This window comes from Spodoptera frugiperda, chromosome 28, assembly GCF_023101765.2.
Source record: "Spodoptera frugiperda isolate SF20-4 chromosome 28, AGI-APGP_CSIRO_Sfru_2.0, whole genome shotgun sequence".
In the NCBI taxonomy this organism is placed as follows: Eukaryota; Metazoa; Arthropoda; class Insecta; order Lepidoptera; family Noctuidae; genus Spodoptera; species Spodoptera frugiperda.
The window spans coordinates 4,391,247-4,414,748 of NC_064239.1; the positions used below are offsets into that span (position 1 = coordinate 4,391,247).

General features: G+C 33.3%; 2 protein-coding genes across 2 annotated transcripts; one reads left to right on the plus strand and one right to left on the minus strand.

The window, feature by feature from the left end:
• The first annotated feature begins 2,552 nt into the window (after positions 1-2,552).
• Positions 2,553-21,156, plus strand: LOC118265622 (ethanolaminephosphotransferase 1). Its single transcript, XM_035578628.2, has 9 exons — positions 2,553-2,821; positions 2,980-3,048; positions 3,444-3,636; positions 12,899-13,025; positions 16,873-17,002; positions 17,400-17,557; positions 17,920-18,100; positions 18,660-18,845; positions 19,412-21,156. The coding sequence occupies exons 1-9, from the start codon at positions 2,771-2,773 to the stop codon at positions 19,472-19,474; spliced, it is 1,158 nt and encodes a 385-aa protein (XP_035434521.2). The 5' UTR covers positions 2,553-2,770; the 3' UTR covers positions 19,475-21,156.
• A 453-nt stretch (positions 21,157-21,609) lies between these two features.
• LOC118265624 (RNA polymerase II transcriptional coactivator) lies at positions 21,610-22,903 on the minus strand. Its single transcript, XM_035578631.2, has 3 exons — positions 22,769-22,903; positions 22,583-22,666; positions 21,610-21,931 (listed from the first exon to the last, which is right to left on the minus strand). Exons 2-3 carry the CDS (start codon positions 22,643-22,645, stop codon positions 21,674-21,676), a joined length of 321 nt encoding a protein of 106 aa, XP_035434524.1. The 5' UTR covers positions 22,646-22,666; positions 22,769-22,903; the 3' UTR covers positions 21,610-21,673.
• Positions 22,904-23,502: the final 599 nt, after the last annotated feature.

The following is a 23,502-nucleotide window of genomic DNA, read 5'->3' on the forward strand; positions in this document are numbered from 1 at the left end:
AGCTAATAACCTTGGCTAATTAATTCATTACTTTTTTCATATGTTTGATAATGTTTTGGTGAGAAAAAAAAATATTTCTGAATAATCTTTACCGAAAAAATCTCTATTTTTCAATATTTTCAATTGGGGTTTCAAACCCCCATATTACTTTTTTGTCGATAAAATTAGATGTAGTACTCAGCCTTAACGGGTTAGAAGTCCGAACCCTATCACATTGTATAGGTACCAATGACACCTGATTCAAATTGGTACCATACAATACCTATTTCTTTTTTATGTAGGTAATAATTTAGTTTAGTATATAATTAGGTTTAGGTTCCAAGAACAAATTTATTGCGAGTTAGCGAAGACGAGCAAGGGTAGCTTGTCACCCGACCAGAACCAAACCCGTATACTTAGTCCATTGAAATGTTACAATTTGAGGGCCAAATTATGCATTTTTTAGAGGACGCAATTTTATTTTTTGATCATGTAGGGGGGGTCAATAGAAGCTTAACTTGAAGTTTGTGGGGTCGTCACCCTTGTCCCTCGGCCGCCATCTTGGAAAAAGGGATGGAAACACTTTTTTTGCTATATCTCGGAAACTATGCATCGTAATAAAATTTTTAAAATCATAATTTGTAGAAAATTATTTTGCCTACAAATAAGTTTAATAACTGTTTGCCCTAAATTAACAATTAAAGAAGTTATAAGTAAAAAAGTGAAATTTTGTTAATAAAATGTTCTCTTTTGCTCTATAACTTTTTTTTTACATTTTATAAATAAATGGCTTCAGACCAATCTTGTAGAATATTTTTCGAGAAAATTTTTTCCCTTAAACTGTTTTCAATTTCATTCATTAGAAACTCAGTTACAGCGCTCCGAAGTTAAACGGGTTCGTCAAATTAGTCCAGTCAAATAAGCTTAAATTAGGTAAAAATCTCGGAATGCGAGATGACCAGCTGTAATTTTGTAAATACTTGTATATTGACCCCCTAAAACTTGTCTCAAAACCATGGTATATATGGTAGGGTGTAAGCAACTCTTAAAATTCAAGGTCAAAGGTCCCAAAAATCGTTCTTTTGCGGTTTTTTGGAAATATCTCATTTCCTATAGGTTTTTGGTATTTGTATTCAGTATCAATATTGTAGAATACAAAATTCTCTACAACTTTTGTCTAATTTTTTTTTTACATGGTGAACCGTTGTCGAGTTAGAGGGCGGAGAACGCACGGTCACTGCATCACATCAGACATTTTTTTTTCAGCTAACCTATCCGTGATGGTTGGTTATGGATAGGACATTAAAAAAGACGTTATGGTTTCTAAAACAATTTTTCGTCAAATTCAATTGTTTGAAAGATAGACGCTTCCAAAGTGGAAAATTGACCGTGCGTTCTCCGCCCTCTGACTCGACAACGGTTCACCATGTAAAAAAAAATTTAGACTAAAGTTGTAGAGAATTTTGTATTCTACAATATTGATTATGAATACAAATACCAAAAACCCATAGGAAATGAGATATTTCCAAAAAACCGCAAAAGAACGATTTTTGGGACCTTTGACCTTGAATTTTAAGAGTTGCTTACACCCTACCATATATACCATGGTTTTGAGACAAGTTTTAGGGTGTCAATATACAAGTATTTACAAAATTACAGCTGGTCATCTCGCATTCCGAGATTCTTACCTAATTTAAGCTTATTTGACTGGACTAATTTGACGAACCCGGTTAACTTCGGAGCGCTGTAACTGAGTTTCTAATGAATGAAATTGAAAACAGTTTAAGGGAAAAATTTTTCTCGAAAAATATTCTACAAGATTGGTCAGAAGCCATTTATTTATAAAATGTAAAAAAAAAGTTATAGAGCAAAAGAGAAAATTTTATTAACAAAATTTCACTTTTTTACTTATAACTTCTTTAATTGTTAATTTAGGGCAAACAGTTATTAAACATATTTGTAGGCAAAATAATTTTCTACAAATTATGATTTTAAAAATTTTATTACGATGCATAGTTTCCGAGATATAGCAAAAAAAGTGTTTCCATCCCTTTTTCCAAGATGGCGGCCGAGGGACAAGGGTGGTGACCCCACAAACTTCAAGTTAAGCTTCAATTGACCCCCCCTACATGATCAAAAAATAAAATTGCGTCCTCTAAAAAATGTAAAGCTCATGTAACATTTCAATGGACTAACTGTCAACTTACAGTACTTTATCATTAGTAGTTAAAGTCACATCAGCCTGTAAGTATGTACTTGTATCCATGTATTTCTACATGATTTCTACCCTCCATAAATCAGATTCGTCCTGGTTGTGTGGCTTATTAGGCATAGAGACAAAAAAAATGTATCTCAGCATTGTCTATGGCTAGCAAAACTAATAATGTATAATTGTAAAAGATATAAGACAAAATATGTATTTGCGTTTCATCATAATATATTTATTTTTATTTATATAATTGTTTCTTATTGCAATGTACTCAGAACTCGGTAAAAAAATAAAATAGAAATAGTCTATGGTTTTTGCAACTTCAGCTGAAAATTTTAATGTCATCAACGTCAATGAATGAACATCGTATTTTTTTAGTTGTCATTTTCGAATGAGCGAGTGTGGTGTTGTGTGTGTTTTAAAATAGAAATTACGCTGTGAAAAATTAAAAATACGCGTGTTAAAGGCAACGTTCTCGTAATTTCGTCACAACAATTCAGAAATATAAAGTGTGATGTCGTAGAAGAATGAATTTAATTTATATTGCTTTCAAATAACAAAACATAATTTTCAACGTTCGTCATGGCTCGCTTCCTGTCGGAGGATAAATTAAAAGGCTTTGAAAAATATAAAGTAAGTGTTCCTTCCTTTCCCAAACTTACAAATAAATGATTTTGATGTAAAAGTTTACATAAATACACTGTATTTTAGCATCAAAAAATAAATCCAAGTGTCAATTTTAGTCAGACTCAATTTACGTGAAATATAATAAAAATCGCCTTTTGTTTCAGTATAACTCTGTGGATACTAGTGTCCTCAGTAACTATGTTATGCACCCATTTTGGAACTGGTGTGTCCAGGTAAGATTCCAGTCATAATTTATTTTATGTGTTCAATCCTATCTTATTCTTAAAAACTGTTTGGTGGACTCCTATTCTAGTCAAATTAAATCAAATACTTAAGTCAACAGAGGGATAAAGTAATTTCAATATTAGGTCAAAAATTGTGCCTAACAATATGTTTTTCAATTTTATTTTACATTCTTCACATACAATTACTGTAGCATACAGAAGCATATTTCCACTACTTTAAATATTCATAGAATGACTTACTTTACACAACAAATTAAATAACATTTACCACAAAAAAAATTAAGATTTGTACCAATTGGTATTTTATTGTCTCTGCTTACCCCCATGGGAGACAGGCATGGGGATATGTATGTCTATATACTTATATAAAATACTTGTTCCAGTTCTGTCCAGTATGGGTCGCTCCGAATCTGCTGACATTTACTGGTTTCCTGCTGACTGTGCTGAACTTCTTTGTATTCTCATACTATGACTACGGGTTCTATGCTATGACAGCTGAGAATGTCACCAAAGATCACATACCATCGTGGGTGTGGGGAGTCTCCGCTGTCAACCTGTTTGTGGCATATACTCTAGGTAAGTCTTTGTTATGAATTACCAGCTTCAGTAGTTTCTTTCAGCATAAAAAATTGCATTTCTGCATATAGTTTAATCACTGTCTTGTACTGATCCATTCTTTGTCATTTTTAAAAAAAACATTGTGTCACATGATTTGTTTTTGTTTACTACTAGGTGTGTGCTGAGGCTGTGGACATACATACATACATACCTACTCTAAATCTTTAAAATTATTTGTTGGGTATGGACGGAATGTATGTTCTAATTTAGAAGTAAATAGGAGCTGTTCTCTAATTGCAATTTTAGTCTTTAATATTGATGTAATAAAAAGATGCATTTCATCATGCTCTACAATCAAGAAATTGCTTAGTCAAGTTTTTTTTATTAGTTCAAGAGTGACTGTACTTCAAGTCACCTTTTATACCTGATGTAATTTTATTTTTTTATTGTAAAATGATAAATTGAATGTATGTTTATTTTAACTACTTTGCATAGCAACAGTTATAATAATATTATTCTATTCAGTCAATCATCTCTAAAAATAGAAATATGAAAAAAAAATCTGAAGGTTTACACAGAAAAATACATTATGAATACTTAATTAATAATATTGATTACAAATTGTAATCATTGCATTAAAATTATAATTAATGCAGGATAAGAGCTATTTTATAGCGAAGAGAACTACACATGAATGTACTTAATTTTTAGTGTTCATTTATGCAACTCTTGCCTAGAAATAGTTGTAATTGCTATTTTCATACAGGATATAATTATATGAGCAAGTTAATTGTTACAAAGTTTACAATATCATTTAACAAATGTGTATTATGTAATGTAGTTATGGGATTATGAAGCCATTATTCAGGGTTATTCTTACCTTAGTTACCAACTAACTTGACCTTTAAATGTAATTAAAATGTATGACTATGACATGTCTCTAAGTATTTTACTTAGGTACATATTTTAATAGATAATTATGCATAAATTATTGACAAAATTGTTTAGTTACTTACTAGTACTAATGTTGTCAACTTATTCTAATCTGTGATCTTTAAAAATGTAAGTGGAGATACCTCATAGATGGCCCAAGCGACTTGTAGGTACTTTAAATAGTAAATAGTAGTAAAATTTTCCCCTTGACACAGCTGTGGTATGAACTTTATGACAAGCACGTGTGTATTGCATATTTCTCATAGGCATATTTATTTACTTAATGATTTTTATACTGAACAGTAATGTCGAATTTCTATTCACACATTATTGTTTGGGTGTCATGCCTTTTATGCCCAAAGAAGTAAACACGAAGTACACCTTTTTTTTCACCAGTTTTATTATGACTTATGCGTCCCATATATGTAATACCTACCTACTGGGTGAGCCTAGTGCCATATTATACCGGGCACAATTTCGGACTCCGTGCCATTACTGACGTAGATGTTACGGAAGCTTTTACAACGAATAGAAAATTTACGACTTCGAAACTCGTCTTTATATTTTAGCAACACACAAAGTACCTAACAGCGCCCACTCACTTTATAGATTTTCCAGTTTTCATAATCGAAATGTACATTTTTATAGACTCGTAAAACCGGCAGCTCTCGGGTGTAATCTGAATTATTGCTGACGTCACTCGCAGTGTAATGTGGCGCCAAACTGCATGACGTGGTAGGCGCTAAATATACCGAAATCCGTTTAAAATTAGCGGTTTTATTGTTGTAGTTCAGGTGCCCGTATGTTGCGTACGCGCAGTACCAACACCTAAGTAAATTCTGCCTATTGTTGACGCTCGTAGTTTAGCTGGAGATGCTCACATAAGTCTCTCTTAACGTTAATAAATAAAACCTGTGATGATAAACCATCTGTATTAGTTTTACATTAAAGAAACAATGTTTGAAGCTTCTATCTAAGTACTAAACTTTGACTAGGTAGACTTGAGACCATGACAATGATGGGCGTCATTTATGTAACCATTTGTTAAAAATAGAATAAAAGAAAAGAAAGACAAAAGAACCTAACCTAGCCGAATGAGAATTGGAACGATTAAAGTTAAGAGTAATTTTCCTTTAAAACACGTGTAGATAAATCATATTTATCTAAATATATTTTTCTATATTCTAATCTTTATTTAAATCAAAGTACGTTTTAATAATGATTACGTTATAAACAAATATCGATAGTAGCCGCCAATTAGTAACAAAATACGCACGCAACATTTTCATAATTTTATCAATGTTAGGAATTTACTTTGAACGTGTGTGATATCAATGTACTTGGTGTATGTCACACATGTGATAATACGCGTGTATTAGGAATATTACTACTACTAAAATAGAAAATTTTCGTATCTTGGAACAAGAGTCGTGAACCTCTTGATATTACATTTATAGGTATTATATATTATGTATACTTATCTATTTATGTATAATGTATGTTTACAAAAGTAATATTATTCGTATTCACTCGTGTGTGAAGTGGGGACATAGTTATTCATTAATTTATTCTGTTCTAGTCATTATTCATTAAACTGTATTTAAACTAGCAAATTATGACGCATGTGTCTCGTTTACGTAGTGATAAAATAGTAAATACATAAGTGTGTTGAGTATCCCGCCTAATCCTAAATGGTAATTCTTTCTTCTTGTCTGCCCCACTTTGAAACCTAGTTAAGTAGCTGAAGCTTAACTGATTTTAATGAATTTTGCTTTAATGTATAGTACACACTATCTATACTATAATCAAACCTTTTAAATAGTATGTATAGTACATACTATTTAAAAGGTTTGATTATTTTGTATTTTTTTACACTTTATGTACATTGATACATTGGTGGACTTAATGCCAATTTGGCATTCTCTAACAGTCAACCTTAGGGTGATGCAGAGAGGCAACATTAGCTGTTTATTTTATAATTATATCCATACTTAAAAATAAAACATACAATAAATAATACACAATAAACAGTAGACAAATAATTTATAAATAAAAGTAAGATTATGTTATTGGAAAGGATTACATTTAAAAAAGCCAACCGAGAAAACAATAGGTTTTATTGATATGCATTTTATATACATAATATTATGTAGGTGACAATATCGTTTCAATCTGGCAGATTACCGTAGCGTTTCAAATGACTGTGAAAATCGAAAGTGAAATTATATAAAGTGTAAACTTTACACTGCCTCGTTGGCCGAGTGGTTGCAAGAACGACGGCCGTACAAGGGGTCTCGGGTTCGATTCCCGAACTACTACTTGGATTTTTCCGGTTTTTTGAAAATTTCTCAGTCTGGAAATGTGCACAGTATAGGGCAATAGGCTCACCACCAGGGGACTTACAACATAAATTGTGAAAAGTGGGTTTACATTGTACAGTGGCATTATGTGCCATAAGTGCACCTCTGCCTACCTCTTCGGGGAATAAAGGCTTGACGATACCTATTCTATTCTATATATATAAAAATCAATTGCTATTCCTTTGTCTCGCTAAAACTCGAGAACGGCTGGACCGATTTGGCAAATTTTGGTCTTGAATTATTTGTAGAAGTCCAGGGAAGGTTTAAAAGGTGAGAAAATATCAAATAATTGACGGAAAAACCCTAAAAACTGCCCTTTCCTTTATCCCATACAAACGTTTTCTAACTAATACGTAGAGTCAATTTGAGCTTTATTGCTATTGGATAAAGTTCATTGTTGGATAAATGCTATTGGATACTAAAAAACAAATGCTATAGATTCCCTACTAATATTATAAATGCGAAAGTAACTCTGTCTGTCTGTAATTACGCTTTCACGCATAAACCAGTGAACCGATTTTGATGAAATTTGGTACTGAGATAGAATAGACCTTACTTGATACTTTTTATTGCAAAAAAATAGCGGAGAATGGGTAAAAAGAGGGGATGACTGCTCATATGTAAATTCGTCATTTTAAAAGCTGTAACAGTGAAACTTTGTATTTAGACACTTAAAGATAAACGAAAGAACATGGTGTACTTTTTATTGCAAAAAATACGGGAGAGTGGGTAAAAATAGGGGATGAATGGTCATATGGAAATTCGTCATTTTTAAAGCTGTAACAGTGAAATTTTGTATTTAGACACGTAATGAGGAGCGAAAGAACAGGCTACTTTTTAATAAAAAGGGTAGAAGGCGTAGTATGTTTGATAGAGGAGATTAATGTTTGCTTGAAAATTCGTCATTTTCGTTAATACTTATTTAAATACACATATACTTATTTAAATCGCCAATATCCCTACTACCATACTAATGTTATAAATGCGAAAGTAATCCTGTTTGTGTTGAGGTTACGCTTGCACGAATGTTCTTTTTTTGGAATATAACAACGATACAATGTATTTTTTTATTGATAGGCAATATATAGGAAATTAAAGGATAATAATATAGATAACCTTGGCTACTTTTCATCATGATTATAAAATGATGAATCGGCGGTCGTGGTTTCTTTGGAATACATATCTTTAAAAATGCTAACAGTAACATATTCTCAAGTAATTCACATTTTAGATGACATACGGCAGCATTTTGACCACTAACACCACTACGCGGACGAAGTCGCGGGCAAAAGCTAGATTCGATAAATTTTCATTTGTACATGTCAAATATTTGTTGTTTCTAAATTCAAATTCTGTAAATAATGATTGACATTTATGCATAAACTATGAAAAGGGTGAATAAACAATTGTCTGTATTTTTTTTAATCTATTGAAAATGTTGAAAAGTGCATTAAGCATTAATAGAAATTCCTCAAATATTAATTATGCGGGCGTTCAGAAATAATGACAAATTATCAACAGTTACGCGTGTGTTCAGAAATTTATTTTGTGTAAATTAAAGTTTCTATTCACGTTTTCGAACAAACGATGCTCTTTCAATATAGTCTATTGGTGTGAATGACATTGACATTCGTATTGCGCGTTTTTTAAAATATGCAAAATTAAATGTATATTTTTCAATATTTCTGAGAGATTATCTTAATATTTCTTCGAGTTTTAAAGACTAAGAAGATTTTTATTTGCTAATAAGTGTTTTTTAATCAAGGTAAGTTTACATCTTCATTATTGATTTTTAGTAACTTTTGGTGACTACACAATACTACAATTTGGTATATCGTAAGTGACCCGGTTGTGGCCACTTTAAGAATTTTGTCGACTTTGAGGCTTTCTTAACTTATAGTTTTTGTTATCACGAACATATTTCTTGTAAAAAGTCATTTAACATGTATTAATCTTGCCTAAGAAAACCCTTTTTTTAAGAACGTCCAATAGAAAAATAACTGTATAAAAAAGAAAAAAAAAAGGGAGTTTGTGCCATTTTTGGCCACGGTCGTGTGCCAGTTCTGGCCATCAATAAATACAATAAAAGTAATCAAAATTTATTAACTAAATTTGACATTTTAGAAACAATGGTTTTCATTTAGTCTGGAAAATATGAAATATTATTACTTCACTTGAATTTAACTTACAAATAAAGAGATCAACATTTATATGACGTTGGTAAAAGCTGCAAAGTAAACTGACCTCCCTTTGTGTGAAGGCAATTTATTGCATCTCTGAAAATGAAAAATATGTATTTGTTGATATGTAAAGCCAAGGAAAAATAATAAATAAATTACGATAAATGACTAGAAGTGGGGCGTTTATGTACAAAAGTTTTGGCCAGCCGTGTGGCCAAAGATGGAGAAATACATAATTTTGTCTCCATTAGTGGCCACCTTCTAATAATCCCACTTCAGAAAAATATGGCGACAAAATAACTTTAGTTCCACTTAGACAATATATTCTTCATGTAGTATTAACATAAACATCCAAACAATAAGCAAAGATTAAAAAAATAAAAACCAAATCCTCACCCGCTCGCCTTAGCCTTTTTGTTAAGATCTTAACAATTTCACCCTCAACTAAAAATAATGACTTGTTGCATCGAAGTGAAGTTTGACACATCAAAGCTGCCAACGGTATCAGTGTCTCCAATATTCAATATTTTAAATACTGTACATCACAGAGTAATTTATTTGTCCATGCCTTAGTTATAAATATTTGAAGGCCCAAGTGGCCACAAAGGGGTCGGTGGCCACAACCGGGTCACTTGCCCTACACGGTTATGCAGAAAATGTATGAGAGCTTTTTATTTTCAGTTGGAATTTCGTTTTTAACAATGCTACCAACCAGACGTACAAGCTTAGGCCGCAGAACTCGAAATACGGCAAGTCAAAGAAATATAAGAGCAAATCAAACTGATGAGCATCGCGAAGCGCGAAATGAACTTAAACTGAATCGATATCAAGATAGAAATGTTGTGTTTAATCCCCACAAAGCTGCATTCAGTTATAATGTGGCAATTGATTACAGTTCAGAGCAAATTGTTGCTATTGGACTAATGAACATTGTGTGTCCACATTGGGATTGGAATTAAAAAATTAAGCCTCTGGATTGTGTTGCGCCAGCGGCCAAGTCAAATTGACGCCATTGGTACCGCCACCAGAGCCACTACATTCATTGGTTCATTTTTGACTCATATCCAGCAGTACAATAATTGCTTTCAAATGACATCATTTGGGGCAACAAAAGTTATACGAGACAATTTTTTGCCTACTTTTAGCAAGTAAGTATAATGGCAAACGTTTTTTTTTTAGTTTTAAAACCATGTAGCTGGTGCAAAATATGTCGAGTCAGTGATGTGTTTATTTTGTAAACAATAAATCAAATTACTAATAATAGTCTATAATCCGAAGACTTAATCAGCAACATTTATAACATGTTGTATTTTATAGTGGCATGAGCAAGATGTTCTTGGTAAAGCCTACTACCTAAAGCTGCCGTGGAAGGCTGTTTAATGTCGAGGTTAAAAGTAGTTTTAATTTGAAATGATGTAAAGTATTGTGGCAGTATTTTGCGAGCCACATGGTGGTACAATTTGCTATACAATTGCCTGTATACATATTTATATTCTTGCAGATTCAGGGATTCAAATATATCATCAAACAGGTTCCTTATTGCCAGTGCCTGTTGAAGACTATACATTTTTGCAAATATATTTTATGGACAATTCAGCAAGAGAAGTCGATCAGCGTTGCGCACACAACAACTCAGTAAAGAGATCCATTGTGATGAACAACTTCAAACATTTTTCCTTCAACACAATGAATTAGTTGCATTAGACATTCACAAATGCATTAGACCGCATGCCATCAGATAATCACAAAATTGTCATCAGAGCCGATAAGGCGCCTGCAGGACAGTGAAATGATTGAATCCTATGAAATAAATACTATTATGAAAATATATTTTGTTTTTTTTTTTAATTAGTAAAGTCCTTTTCAGGTATAGTGAGATCAGGAAATTATGGATTCATTTTTATATGGAGGATATTTATAGATTCCAATTCAAATTGAATAGGGACTCATACATAACTCAGCTATACAAAATAAAGTAGAGCATCATTGCTACGCGAAAGCGGTACGAAGTTCGCTGGGTCAGCTAGTATCATAAAAAAATAAACTTTAAACTTCATTTACAGTGTAAAGAAACAAATCAAAGACGTAGTAACTATGTGCGGCTGTGAACACTGTGATGGTGGCCGCTCGATCTCATTCGCGCATTCTTATTGTTGCCCTTTCTTATCTAATGTTAAATTTAATGTGTCATGTGATAGTAGACGTTTCATCACATCCTTGTTTCTTATTTAAAATCAAACACACTACTTATCTGTGCATTTATTGGTCTGTTATATTTATATTAATAGAGAGGATATAAATATTTATTTACTTTGTCGTATGATCGATAAATTCATAGACGTTTGTTATTATCTACTTAAATAAGCAGTTAATAGCAAAGTTCACTGCTTGTGTGACTGCGTTTGTTTACTAACATCACATCTAGTCTGGACTAATAAGTATAATTTGGGTGTCTGTTTGTAATATTGAAATATTCATAAATATACATACGATACATTCATTAAATAATATTTTTTACGATTCGTGTCTGTCTGTTTGTTCTGGCTAATATCAGAAATAGCAGGACGTATTTTACGGGACTTTTATTGGCAGATAGCTGATGTACTAAGAAGTAACATAGGCTATATAGTAATATAAAACTGAAATTGTGTTAGAAGTCATTATTCTATGTGACGAAGTCGCGGGGAACAGCTAGTTGTCAACAAATATATAAAATAGTTTTAAATCCTTTAATATCAAAAAGCTTAATAATGGAAACAATATTGTTAAATAGCTAAGAACTTTTAAACATATAGCTGGTTAAACATCTAGTTTGAGGTAGACTATAATTACGTAATTTCAAGCCAGGTCAAAGTTGCAAATTATACCACACTGTGATCACGGTTTGAAGACCACAGGATTCTAGATGCCAATTTTGTCATTACTTGGCAATTTAAACAGTTCCTAGGAGTAGTTCTAGTAAAATATAGAAATGGAGAACTATTAATTGAAAAGAAACGTTCTACATCATGCCCTATGATATAGAACTATATAGCAACCGTATTCGAATTAATTTGTTTCCATAAATTAATACTTAAAGGATGACATAAAAGGAAAAATGTAGTAAATCCGGTAAATATGTGGAAGGTGACCTTCACAAACCGGTTGCAGGTAACATTATCGTTACACCAGTAAAAACTCGCAACGGTGAAATAAATCGCACCACCATTGTTTAATCAGTTTATGAGGTAAGATTATGCCTAAACGCGGCTTGTAAATATCGTTTTCTTATGTTCGATTCTATTCGAAGCATAACGTGCTATTCATTCAATCTAGTTAATCCTCAATGAAAGTGGCGCGACGAGTTCAATCGTACAAAAGACTTATCTACCATACAGTGGGCGTGCTGAACACGTGTTTCTACGCTCCGAGTCGCGCAAGGCAGATCGCCGGCAATGCTCCACATCAAACGGACGTATCACATTGGCCGTGCAATTCTTAAACCAATGACCTTGCTTCAAAATTGTTTAAAATCATTGAACACGCAAATGATGTATGCTAATTGACTGTTTTGATATTCTTAATCACCTTTTCGCATATAATTTGTGTACTAAAATAGAGATTTTTTAATTTACTTCCTATTTGGGATTAGCATATCACACAGTTATTAATTAAGGTACAATTCAATGCCTATATTATTATATCGTACCTAAATAGATACCTAATGTATTTATCTTATAAACAGTAGTAGATATCGTCATAGGTTTATTGTCTTTACTGGTTTAGCTATGTCCAATTGAAACTCAGCGAAACTATGAAATGTTACAGATGGCATCGACGGCAAACAGGCTCGGCGCACCGGTACCAGTGGCCCATTAGGAGAGCTCTTCGACCATGGACTGGACTCGTACTCTGCTGTCCTTATTCCCACCTTCCTCTACAGCATATTTGGCAGGTATACCACTCAGATTTTTATTAAAAACACTTAAAATATGCCAATATTAGATTCCGTCATTAGCAATACGCCCCAACTGATCTCGTAATGTCACTATACCCTTCCATTGTTACCTAATGAAATTAAGATACGCCAAACGTGGACTTTAGTTATTATGTGTAAACATTATATTGCTCTCGATATGTATATCACTTGCCGAAAATAGTAAAAGGTTTATCATAATACATAAACGTGACCCCTACCGTTCATATACCGGTTAATTCATGTAATTAATTGTTCGGAAAAATACTTAATTAATTTTATCGACAAACTTAGCTACTATTAAATATGAACAGAATCATAAAAATCTGGATTGGACATAGCATATTTTTGTGACTACCTACGAATAAACGTGCCGATAAGAAAAGTTTTAGCTAGAAATCGTCTAATTAGGTGATTAGGTCCTATGACGCATGCTTCGAATACACGCGATTGATGAATAATAATTACTTTAATTAGAAGTTATAAGAAACTTTATTATTTGGGCCCAAACGTTTTGAACGTCGTGTAAGCAGATTTTTGTATGACACAAAGCAATCACCAAGTGATTTACTGAAACCTGGCTACCAAATCTGAGTTGCGACAAGATAATAGCTCACCATAGTAACAAATCAAGTAAAAATTGCTGTGTTTAAGTACTATATGTCCTTGACCGTTGACTTATTATACGTAATCGCGATGTGCCAAGTATACGTATAGTGTACGGAAGAAACGTAATAGACGCGACATACATTTTCAATGTTATTTGCACTCAATATTTTTATACGCGTGCGGTACTTAAATATAATATATAATCAAATTGAATTGCTGAAATGAGATATAGAATGGAGCAAATATTTGAATATGTAGGTAGGTATATAATATGGGCCTCCGTATTTACATATTTCGTTAATTTTTTCGTCATAATGTGGATTTGTATAGCACTTTTAGGTCGACAGATTTATAAATCCGGAACTGAATTTCTTCCACTATTGAATAATAAATAGGAGAGTCCGTAATGTCGTGACGTACTTAATACAATTTTGTCTTGCCATGTAAGAAAACTTCTTATAAAGAGCGCTTTGTTTAAGGGGAGAAAATCATGCAATGAGTTCTCTCGCCTTAGGTGAGGCGAGAGGGAGTGTGAGACTCTTGCTGACTAAAAACCACCACGTTCCTACTCCTGCTTTTCGAGTCAGAACCCCGACAAATCCGCTAGGTAGTTCGCAGCTTATGACTTAAGGCCCTACCTACATACATAGTTTGGCACATCGCAGTATTAAAGATAATAAACTATATTTCCATACTAAAATGATAGAAACAGTCAGACCATTGTCCATTTGTTAACTATTAAAAAAGGGCGGATCACTAATAGTTTTTTTATGCTGATAAGATATCGGGTAAAGGGCAGAACTGTCAGATAGAATATCCGGCACTTAGATAGTGAACTATCTCAGCGAGACAAATTGATTTACATTTTTGTGGTAGTAGTAGATAGTATGTGGAAAGTTGTGGCTATCTAGAAAGGGTGAACATTGATATAACGATGCGTGTTTAGAATTGATAATTTACGAAGGCCGATTTATCGTACAATATTACGCCACTCTTCCCAAAACTACTGCAACTCCTATAAGCCTGGATCTACAGTAGATACATACATACATACATAACCTCACGCCTGTCTCCCATGGGGGTAGGCAGAGACAATGGAACGCCAATTGCCACGGTTCTTACACACTTCTTTCGCTTCATCAACAGTCATCAGTCTTTTCATGCATGCTCGTCGGTTAAAGGTACTTTTAATTTGGCCCTTTTTTAATATATCGCCAATCTGGTCGCTATATGTCCGTCTGGGGCGCCCTCTACCGACGGTCCCACTCATATTTGCCTTGTATACTTCTTTCGTAAATCTGTTTTCATCCATCCTTTCTACATGTCCAAGCCATCGTAACATTCCCCTTTCAATCCTTGTCACTACATCGTCTTTCAAACCACACTTTTCTCTAACAACACTATTTTTCACTCCATCACTCAGTTTTACTCCACACTTACTTCTCAAGGCTCTCATTTCCACCGCATTAATCCAGCTTTCATGCTTCTTCTGCCACACCCATGATTCACTACCATACATAAGTGTAGGTGCTAGTACACGCTGTATTACCGCAAGTCGAGCTTTGCTGGATATAATTTTACTCGACATTACAGAGTGTAAAGCACCATTGACACTATTTCCCGCTTTCACTCTAATTTCAATATCTCCCTCACACTTTCCATCTCTCGTAAATAAAGAACCTAGGTACACAAACTCATTCACTTGTTCCAATTTTTCATCACCTATCATTACCTGGCATTCTGTTACTAATTCATTCCTTTCTATCACCAACACTTTCGTCTTGTTCACATTGACTTTCATACCTTTCCTTTCAAAAGCATCATTCATCACAGTGATCATTCGTTGTAGTTCTTCGGCCGATGAGGCAATAAGTACCTGGTCGTCGGCGTACAACAATGTTTTGATCACTGTGTCACTCATTCTTAACCCACACTCACCTACTTTCAAATCGTTCAAACAACTGTCCATGAATAAGTTGAACAGCCAAGGAGATGCTACACAGCCCTGTCTAACACCCCGATTAATGCCAAACCACTCCGTGTAGATACCACCATGAAAACACCGGTACTGTCTTGGATCCCGTAACGAAATAAATCAAAAGATATTGTTAGAAAAGAAGCAAAATAAATTACCTATAGCTTATTTAATATAACTTTAATGGGGCTTTTTTAAATATTGAAAATTGTGTTAAGGATTTATGACACATCTTTGCCTTCTCCCTCAGGTGTGAATAGGCGTATTGTTATGTTAGATATAATTTCCGCTACCTTGGTAATATACTTGTATCCTGTTTGTTATCAAAAATCAGGTGATTTTCAAATAAGTAGTGTATCGAGATAAGTGAAGCGATAGAAGACTTACAGAATGATTAAGCCCTAATCGTTGTGAAGCAGATGGTACCAAGTCACGCGTTAGATACTTTTTTTGTGATAATTTAATTTTATAAAAAAATGCTAACTATAATGACTCCGCGTTATGTATATCTTAATAGTTGTCTGCAAGTATGACGTGCATTATAATTTGTCAACGTACAAAAAATAATGTCGTATTTTTTATTATAATATTAGTGTTAAGATTTAAAATACTTAAATGGGGCAATTTCTTTTTTCTTTAATCTGCAGCATATTATGTACTTCGGTAAGGATTTGAGCTAAAAATAATAATTATGTATTGTCATTTTGTACCTACTACATAATGGCAGAAAATATGATGTTGACGAATCACAATTTCTGTAAAATAGATAGGTCAAGTAATTTCCTATAATTATTTTGAAATACCTAAAAACAATTTAACACAATTTACAATAGACTACTAAATCTGATATATCATCATTGTAGTATCTGATTAATTTTTATCGACATTATTAAATCATACGATTCGTTGATGTTACCTTGGATGATGTGATTGCATAAAAATAAGAATCTATGTACCTACTGGTAATTAGGTGTATGGATTGCGGCTTGTAGGCTTGATGTTAAATATTCTCAATTTGCCGTATGTCGTATTAATTCGTATAGGTAACATTTTTGTACCCAATTAACATACCTAAGAGAAAAATAATTACATGCCTAAATAAAATATTCAGTCGAATTGAAATCCTACTCATTCAGATATTTGATGTTTTTTATGAACTAAACTGTTTTTTTTTTTAATCTTATGGTGCTATTATTGCATATGTTTCTTTTTTTCTATAACCATGAATGTATTACCTTTCAGGGATGAAGTGAGCACCCTACGGTTCCTGTTTCTGATATGGAACATATTCTTCAACTTCTATCTGACGCACTGGGAGAAGTACAACACTGGAATCATGTTCCTGCCCTGGGGATACGACTTCACAATGATTGTGAGTTAACTTTAACTTATAAAAACGTGTTACTGTAGGCAAATTTTAATATAGATACAAAGTAGATGTAAGAGAAAGGTGGTTAACTTAAAATGCAAATAATAAAGAGTCAATCCTTGTGTGTATGACTTACTTCTGCTACTGGATTTTCGGGACCTTCGCTCGGCTTTCTCCTATAAGACCTGAATGGGAAAAAATGTCAATAAAAATAATTTAAAGTGACATAGCAGTATTTGTTCTACATAAGAAATGTTTATCACCACAGATTAAGTTTGTGTTAACTGATACACTTTCTAATAGAACTGATGATCCGCCAATTAGACTGACCGAAACGAGAGGTGGTCAAAAAGACCTAAGAAGTATATAACTTTAGGAATACCATGTTTGCTATCTCCAGGGTTCTTGTATCCTCCTGTTGGTGACGTCAGTGTTCGGTCCCGAAGCGTGGCACATCCCCCTGCCAGGCAACATCACGCCCGGCGTCATCTTCGAGTTCGTGCTGTACTTCTCCGCGATGCTCACCAGCCAGACTGTCATATTGTGGAATATTTACAAGTAAGTTTTGTTAGTACTACCTATTGCTAAAGCATATATCTCTATAGTACCTAATAATAACTATTTAATGTTATCGCTGCATCAAGCGTAACTAAGCAATGCTAATGCAAACATCGGTAGGTGTAAAAGTCTAGGAAAAGCTACTACTAAACGATAAAAATTAAAAACTTTTCAATGAAGGACTAAGTATAACCTCGGTTAATGCTGGATATGGTAAAATTACTATGATTGCCGGCCATTTTATAATATCAATTTTCATTTGTTATGGCCGTGGACTGCCGGATGCGCGGTCATAATTTGCGCATGACTGATTTAATATACTTATAATTAGTAATTCACTTATTTTTACTCTACATTTTCAGATCGTATCGCGACAAAACAGGCAAGATGCGTTCGTTCAGCGAGGCGGTGCGACCCCTGGTGCCCCTGTTCATATTCTTCGCGCTAAGTTCTCTCTGGGCCATCTACTCGCCGACTGACATCATCAACAGGGCTCCTAGAATCTTCTACATACTAACCGGAACCATATTCTCTAACATTAACGTAAGTTTTACTAAACAGGCAAAATTGATATCAATGATTAGCTTTCACATCGACATTCGTGGGCAACCATTCCATACAAGGCAGTTTGAAAGGGAAACAAAAATGCAAGAGATTTAAATACAATGCCTATCAGATATGCACATTATTTTCTACAGCCATACTTATAATTTAATCGTATTACATGCTAAGTACCTACTAACCATAGCACCTATTATAATTGCAATTTCATTGAATGCATGCATTGCATCTAAAGGTTAAGGTTAAGTTCAAGATCAAGGCAAACTGTTAACTATAATTAAAGGATTCTAAAAAAAAACTTTATTTAATAAAAGTAATGGGATTTTTATCCAGTAAGGATATGCCAACTCCATCGAACCTTATTCTAAATTAAATATTGTCAAATGCCCTTGTGTCCACTAATTACCTAGTAGGATAAGAGCAAAGCCGTAATATCTCTGAAGCAAAGAAGGCAGGCCTAGTAGTGTGGTGCTTTCGTGGAGCGCTTTCTATGTTTAATCTACCTCTGATTAAGAGATATAATCGTGTTTTTATTTCCCAGTGTCGTCTAATAGTGTCACAAATGAGCGATACTCGATGCGAGGCGTTCAACGGTCTGCTGATTCCGTACGCGCTGGTGATGTGCACGGTGTTCATGTTCCCCGTGTCTGCTACCACAGAGCTCTTGCTACTGGCTGGTCTATGCGTCGCCAGTTCCATCGCTCATATCTACTATGGTACTAAAGTGGTAAGTTTTATGTCCTCTTTGTTTCCTTCAGTTGATTATTTATTACCTTTTTGGTGTCTTAGGAGGTCGATTAGAATCAAATATTAACTGGATCATATCAGTATCATTAGGCCCCTTATACATAAATATCCATACACTCTGCTCGGCTCCTTTTAATTGTAGCGTGATATTATATAACCTTCCTCAACAAATGGACTATCCAACAGAAGAGAATTATTATCGGTACAGTAGTTTAGGTGAAAAAAAGAGACAGAGACGTGATTTACTTTTGTATTTACATATATTTACACCTATGTGATAGCTTGTAGCCTGTGTTGCATAGTGCATTTATAAATAAATTTTATGTTATTTATAAATGCACTATGCAACAGAAAAATAATTATTCAAATCGTACCAGTAGTTCGCATATTAGCGCTTTCAAACAAACCCTTAGCTTTATGTATTAGTATAGATGAGGATTGTTCCTAAGTGGTGCTCTAAAATTTCTGTTTGCCCTCTTACATTTAGTATATGTATGTTAAAAATCCTCATTAAAATAATTATTAATATTGTTTTGTATTTTACAGGTACAAGAAATGTGTGATCATTTCAAAATTGAATGTTTCCATATCAAGCCAAAGATAAAATAAGATATTTTTAAATAAGTTTTTGAATGTCGGGAATTATTTTAGCAGAAAATATAACATTTTGTATGTAAGTGCCCAATACTCTTGTATGTGGTAGTTGGTATTCAGATAATATAAAGGTATGCGATCATACATTATTATGCATTTATAATGTTCCAATGTTATTTAGGTATGTAAGCCGATTATTGCCAGTCAAAATGTTTATTTATTTGAGTTTCATAATTTATTTTGTTCCTTATTTCTAAGCCAAATCGTATTGGACATTATAAGAACAGCCAAATATTTACGTATATTTTCTTATCGCGTTGTTATAAAATGAACGCGTACCTTTATGAATTAGCATCGCAGCTGTTTACTATAACGCGATAATCTAGGTGACTAACTAAATAAGTGTATGCTTTTGATTTTTGAAATCAGATTTATGTTATGTAAGTTTTACCATACTGTTTTATGTTATTTGATGTAAGTTTCATATTAATTTATATTTCAAATATAATATTATAGTTCTATATACTGAGGACCAAGACCAATACAGAAACAACTGATTTAAACGAATTGATCGTTATGAATTGTATTGTCTTTCTCATTTTTTAAGTCTTTGTAAATATAACTTTAGTCCAGGGTAAACATGAATATATTGTGTTACTGATTGTAATCACATTGAACGGGCATTTATTGAACTTTTGTCCTCATAGCATGTAAGACTAAATTGAAACGTTACTAGTAACGCTAGTCATGTTTATTAGATATAAATAAATTGTTACTCATGCCATATAATATGTCATACAATAGATGTGTAATTTCATGCCAAATGTTTCCATTTAGGTTTAAATTTAGTCAATTTTATCAAATGATATACTTTCTAAGTAGTAGGTGTCTATTGTACATGTATTTTTATATTGTTAGGTGCACTTGATGATGATCTGAAATCCAAATCTCAGGTTGATATACGCGTTCCTCCTTTATAAGTATACATAATGTTTAATTTTATTTGTGGGACAAGGTATGAGTATATTCCAATTTGTTGTGATGGATTAGCATGTTTAGTTTTTTCTCGCTAGTTGGTACTAGATTTTTTTTTTTGTAAGTGTCTAATTGTCTATCATTCAGTAGGACTTTGTACCGTGATTCTAACTGCATTTTAGGGCAAAAACATTTCACTTGTCTGAGGTGCTTTACATAAAATGCACAAAAAGATTTTGTAACAGTTGTTGCTTATTATCTAGAATAATGATAACACTATCAGCAGACAAGCCCCACTGCCCAGTGATTTCGAATGAAATTAAAGTTATCCAATTTAATTACTGGTTGATCAGGAGTCCATACTATGCACCTCAGACAACCTCAGTAAACTATTCAGTATCTATTTGTATGATAAATATTCAAACAATGCACAGGAGTAATTGCATTTTTTTTTATTTTCATAGAATTTAATTACGTATTTTTATACATTGCAATAAATACAGTAATTTTTTTGTAATAATGAAATACAGAATATGTTTGTTTTTGCTCTTATGTATCAATGGTATTTAAAGTGAGGGTTGCTCAATATTGTACCTGTTTATTTTAATAGTTTTATGATGTACACCTAATGGTTTTAAACCAAAAGGTAGGAACTGTAAAGCGACTCTGCCTCATCTACATTTCAAGTCTTATATTGTCAATAAAGGACTTTTAATATAAAATGCTTTTTATTTTCATCAAGTATCTATTTTGAGTCAACAAGAAGGTAAGTACATATCACAACATGCTTATAAGTACTAATCTGGCTGTTTTATTTATGAGTAATCAGTGGCTAAAAAAAAATTAAACATCTATAGTTACTTTGAGGAAATTCAATTAAAATAATATCCTTAATTTATCAAATTGCTTCATAAACCTTCAAAAGTAGACTAGTGCAGTTTGAGCACTTTGCATTACATGTAGATGCAATCAAGATAATATCCAACTTCTACTCTGATAAATTATTATCAAGTTGGTTATCGCATTATCTAACTACAAAATTATGCCAATGAAAGCCACTACACTATTTATCTACCTACCTAATGACAATAAACTAAAATCACGCCAATATAACATGCAGTGGACCAATTATTCTAAAGTGGCATCTAAAGTAATGCATAAATAAAAACAAGCAGTTTTAAGATAACTCACATTTATTACACAGAATAATGAAAAACAACAACAACATGTATTTTGCTTTCAGCATAAGGAACTAAGTGTTTCATTTATTTGGTCACCAAGTGACAACAACTTTTTCCACTGTTCTGGGGTCATGCTAATGCCCTTCTTGCCTGGTAACAGTTGACCATTCTTTTCATAAAATTCTCTTATATCTACATATACCTTGCCTTTAAATTCTCTGACCTTAACCAACTTCTTCCCCTCTAATACCCATGTTGGCTCTTTGTCATCTGTCCTGTCACCCATTTTAGCTTTCTTTTCTGCTGGAGGGTTTCTCTGCAAAAATCAATTAAGTTATACAACACAGATGAGTAATGTTAAGAAGTTTTAAATACCTACTATGTCTACTGTTGATAAAAAGGTTTTTAAAAATAGAATGTAATGACATGGCGTTAATTTTGAAAAACCTTAAGTATATGCGTATGGTCCATTGTCAATACTCATAATTATGGTATTACTCGATAGTTTTACTGGAAGTCGACGTAAAATCAATGTGTGGACCGCAAAACTCACAGCTCAAAGGCTTGCACCAAGTCAGCTCGGTGAAATTGAAAGAAAGTCATTTCCTTCGAGCCTACTCGAAGTACAGACATCCTTTGGCTTAAATTATTCGGTGAATACTTAACGGCGCGCTCCACTTAATAGGCCAATATGCCGGCCGGTGTGTGGACGAAAGCCCATGCCATGGGTTTGCTGGACACTATAGCTCGAACGAGTAATACCGTATGTGAATACGGATTATTAGTTTTAATTAAGCCTTTTAATTACTACTACTTAATTTTAAACGAGGCATTTGCATGTACACGTGTATTAGAAAGAAAACTTTTATCATTACTGTTCATGTGCAATTAGCACCAGATTTACAAATGTACCGTAGTAAAAGTACCTATCTCCTAACTAAACCAATAAGATTGCATTTAAACTTACGTCGACTGGTCCATCGTCGCTATCCGAGCTGCTAGAACTCGCTTGCTTCTTGTGTTTAGGCATTTTACACGTAATTCGCCTTATCTAAAATAATAATATTACTTATATATTTAGAAAGTTATACCTAATTAATAACCTCAATAGAAAGAATTAAATATAAATTTTCAAAAACTTCAACAAACTAACTATAGGTGTAAGCAAAAACGTTGAAAAAAAGCAGCACAGATTATACAAATTCACTATAACTGAGCTACTATAGTGCTACTGCTAGGCACAGATCATCACTATAAAACCAAAGATTTTAGTATAAAGCTCTTACTACACGTCCCAAATTGGACGGGCCTGACCCGACCACGACCAATTTGTAAGCCGAAGCCAAGAAGTAAGATATTTCGGACTACCGTGTTTGGGAGGGAAAATTGCCGTGTTTTGCCGACATGTTTTCGAAAGCCAGTACAGCACTGTTGCAAGCGCCATGATCACGGATTAACAGTTAATCCGAAATATCGGAAACTCATCGAAGTAAATAAACATGGTAAATATCCCGTCATAAGTTTTAATAATAGTGTTAGTGACCATGTCTGTTAGTTTAAAAACTTATAGCCAGTACTATATTTAAACGCCATGTTTTTAACTTTATAATTTTTCATACACATTTTTTGTTCAATAAAAATATGTTCACGTTCCTTTTATAATAGGTACGGCAAATTGCCTTAGATTTTGTTTCTGCATTACATTTAGTGCCGCAACAATGACAAGATTGCGTAAAAGTAACTGATGGTTGGTTGGGACAGTCGTAATATGTCTAGTAATGTCAGGGTGGTTGCTGTGTTTTTTCTTACTTTAGTCGGGTACAAATAATTTGGAACAAAAGTGAATTTGGGACTCAAACTGTTAATGGCGTTAATCACGTTCACAGT

Coding starts and splice junctions, on each gene's coding strand:
- LOC118265622 (XM_035578628.2), top strand. CDS start 2,771: ATGGCTCGCTTCCTGTCGGAGGATAAATTAAAAGGCTTTGAAAAATAT. Junction 3,049..3,443: donor TTTGGAACTGGTGTGTCCAG/GTAAGATTCCAG, acceptor TACTTGTTCCAG/TTCTGTCCAGTATGGGTCGC. Junction 17,558..17,919: donor ATATTGTGGAATATTTACAA/GTAAGTTTTGTT, acceptor CTACATTTTCAG/ATCGTATCGCGACAAAACAG.
- LOC118265624 (XM_035578631.2), bottom strand. CDS start 22,645: ATGCCTAAACACAAGAAGCAAGCGAGTTCTAGCAGCTCGGATAGCGAC. Junction 21,932..22,582: donor GCGACGATGGACCAGTCGAC/GTAAGTTTAAAT, acceptor TGATTTTTGCAG/AGAAACCCTCCAGCAGAAAA.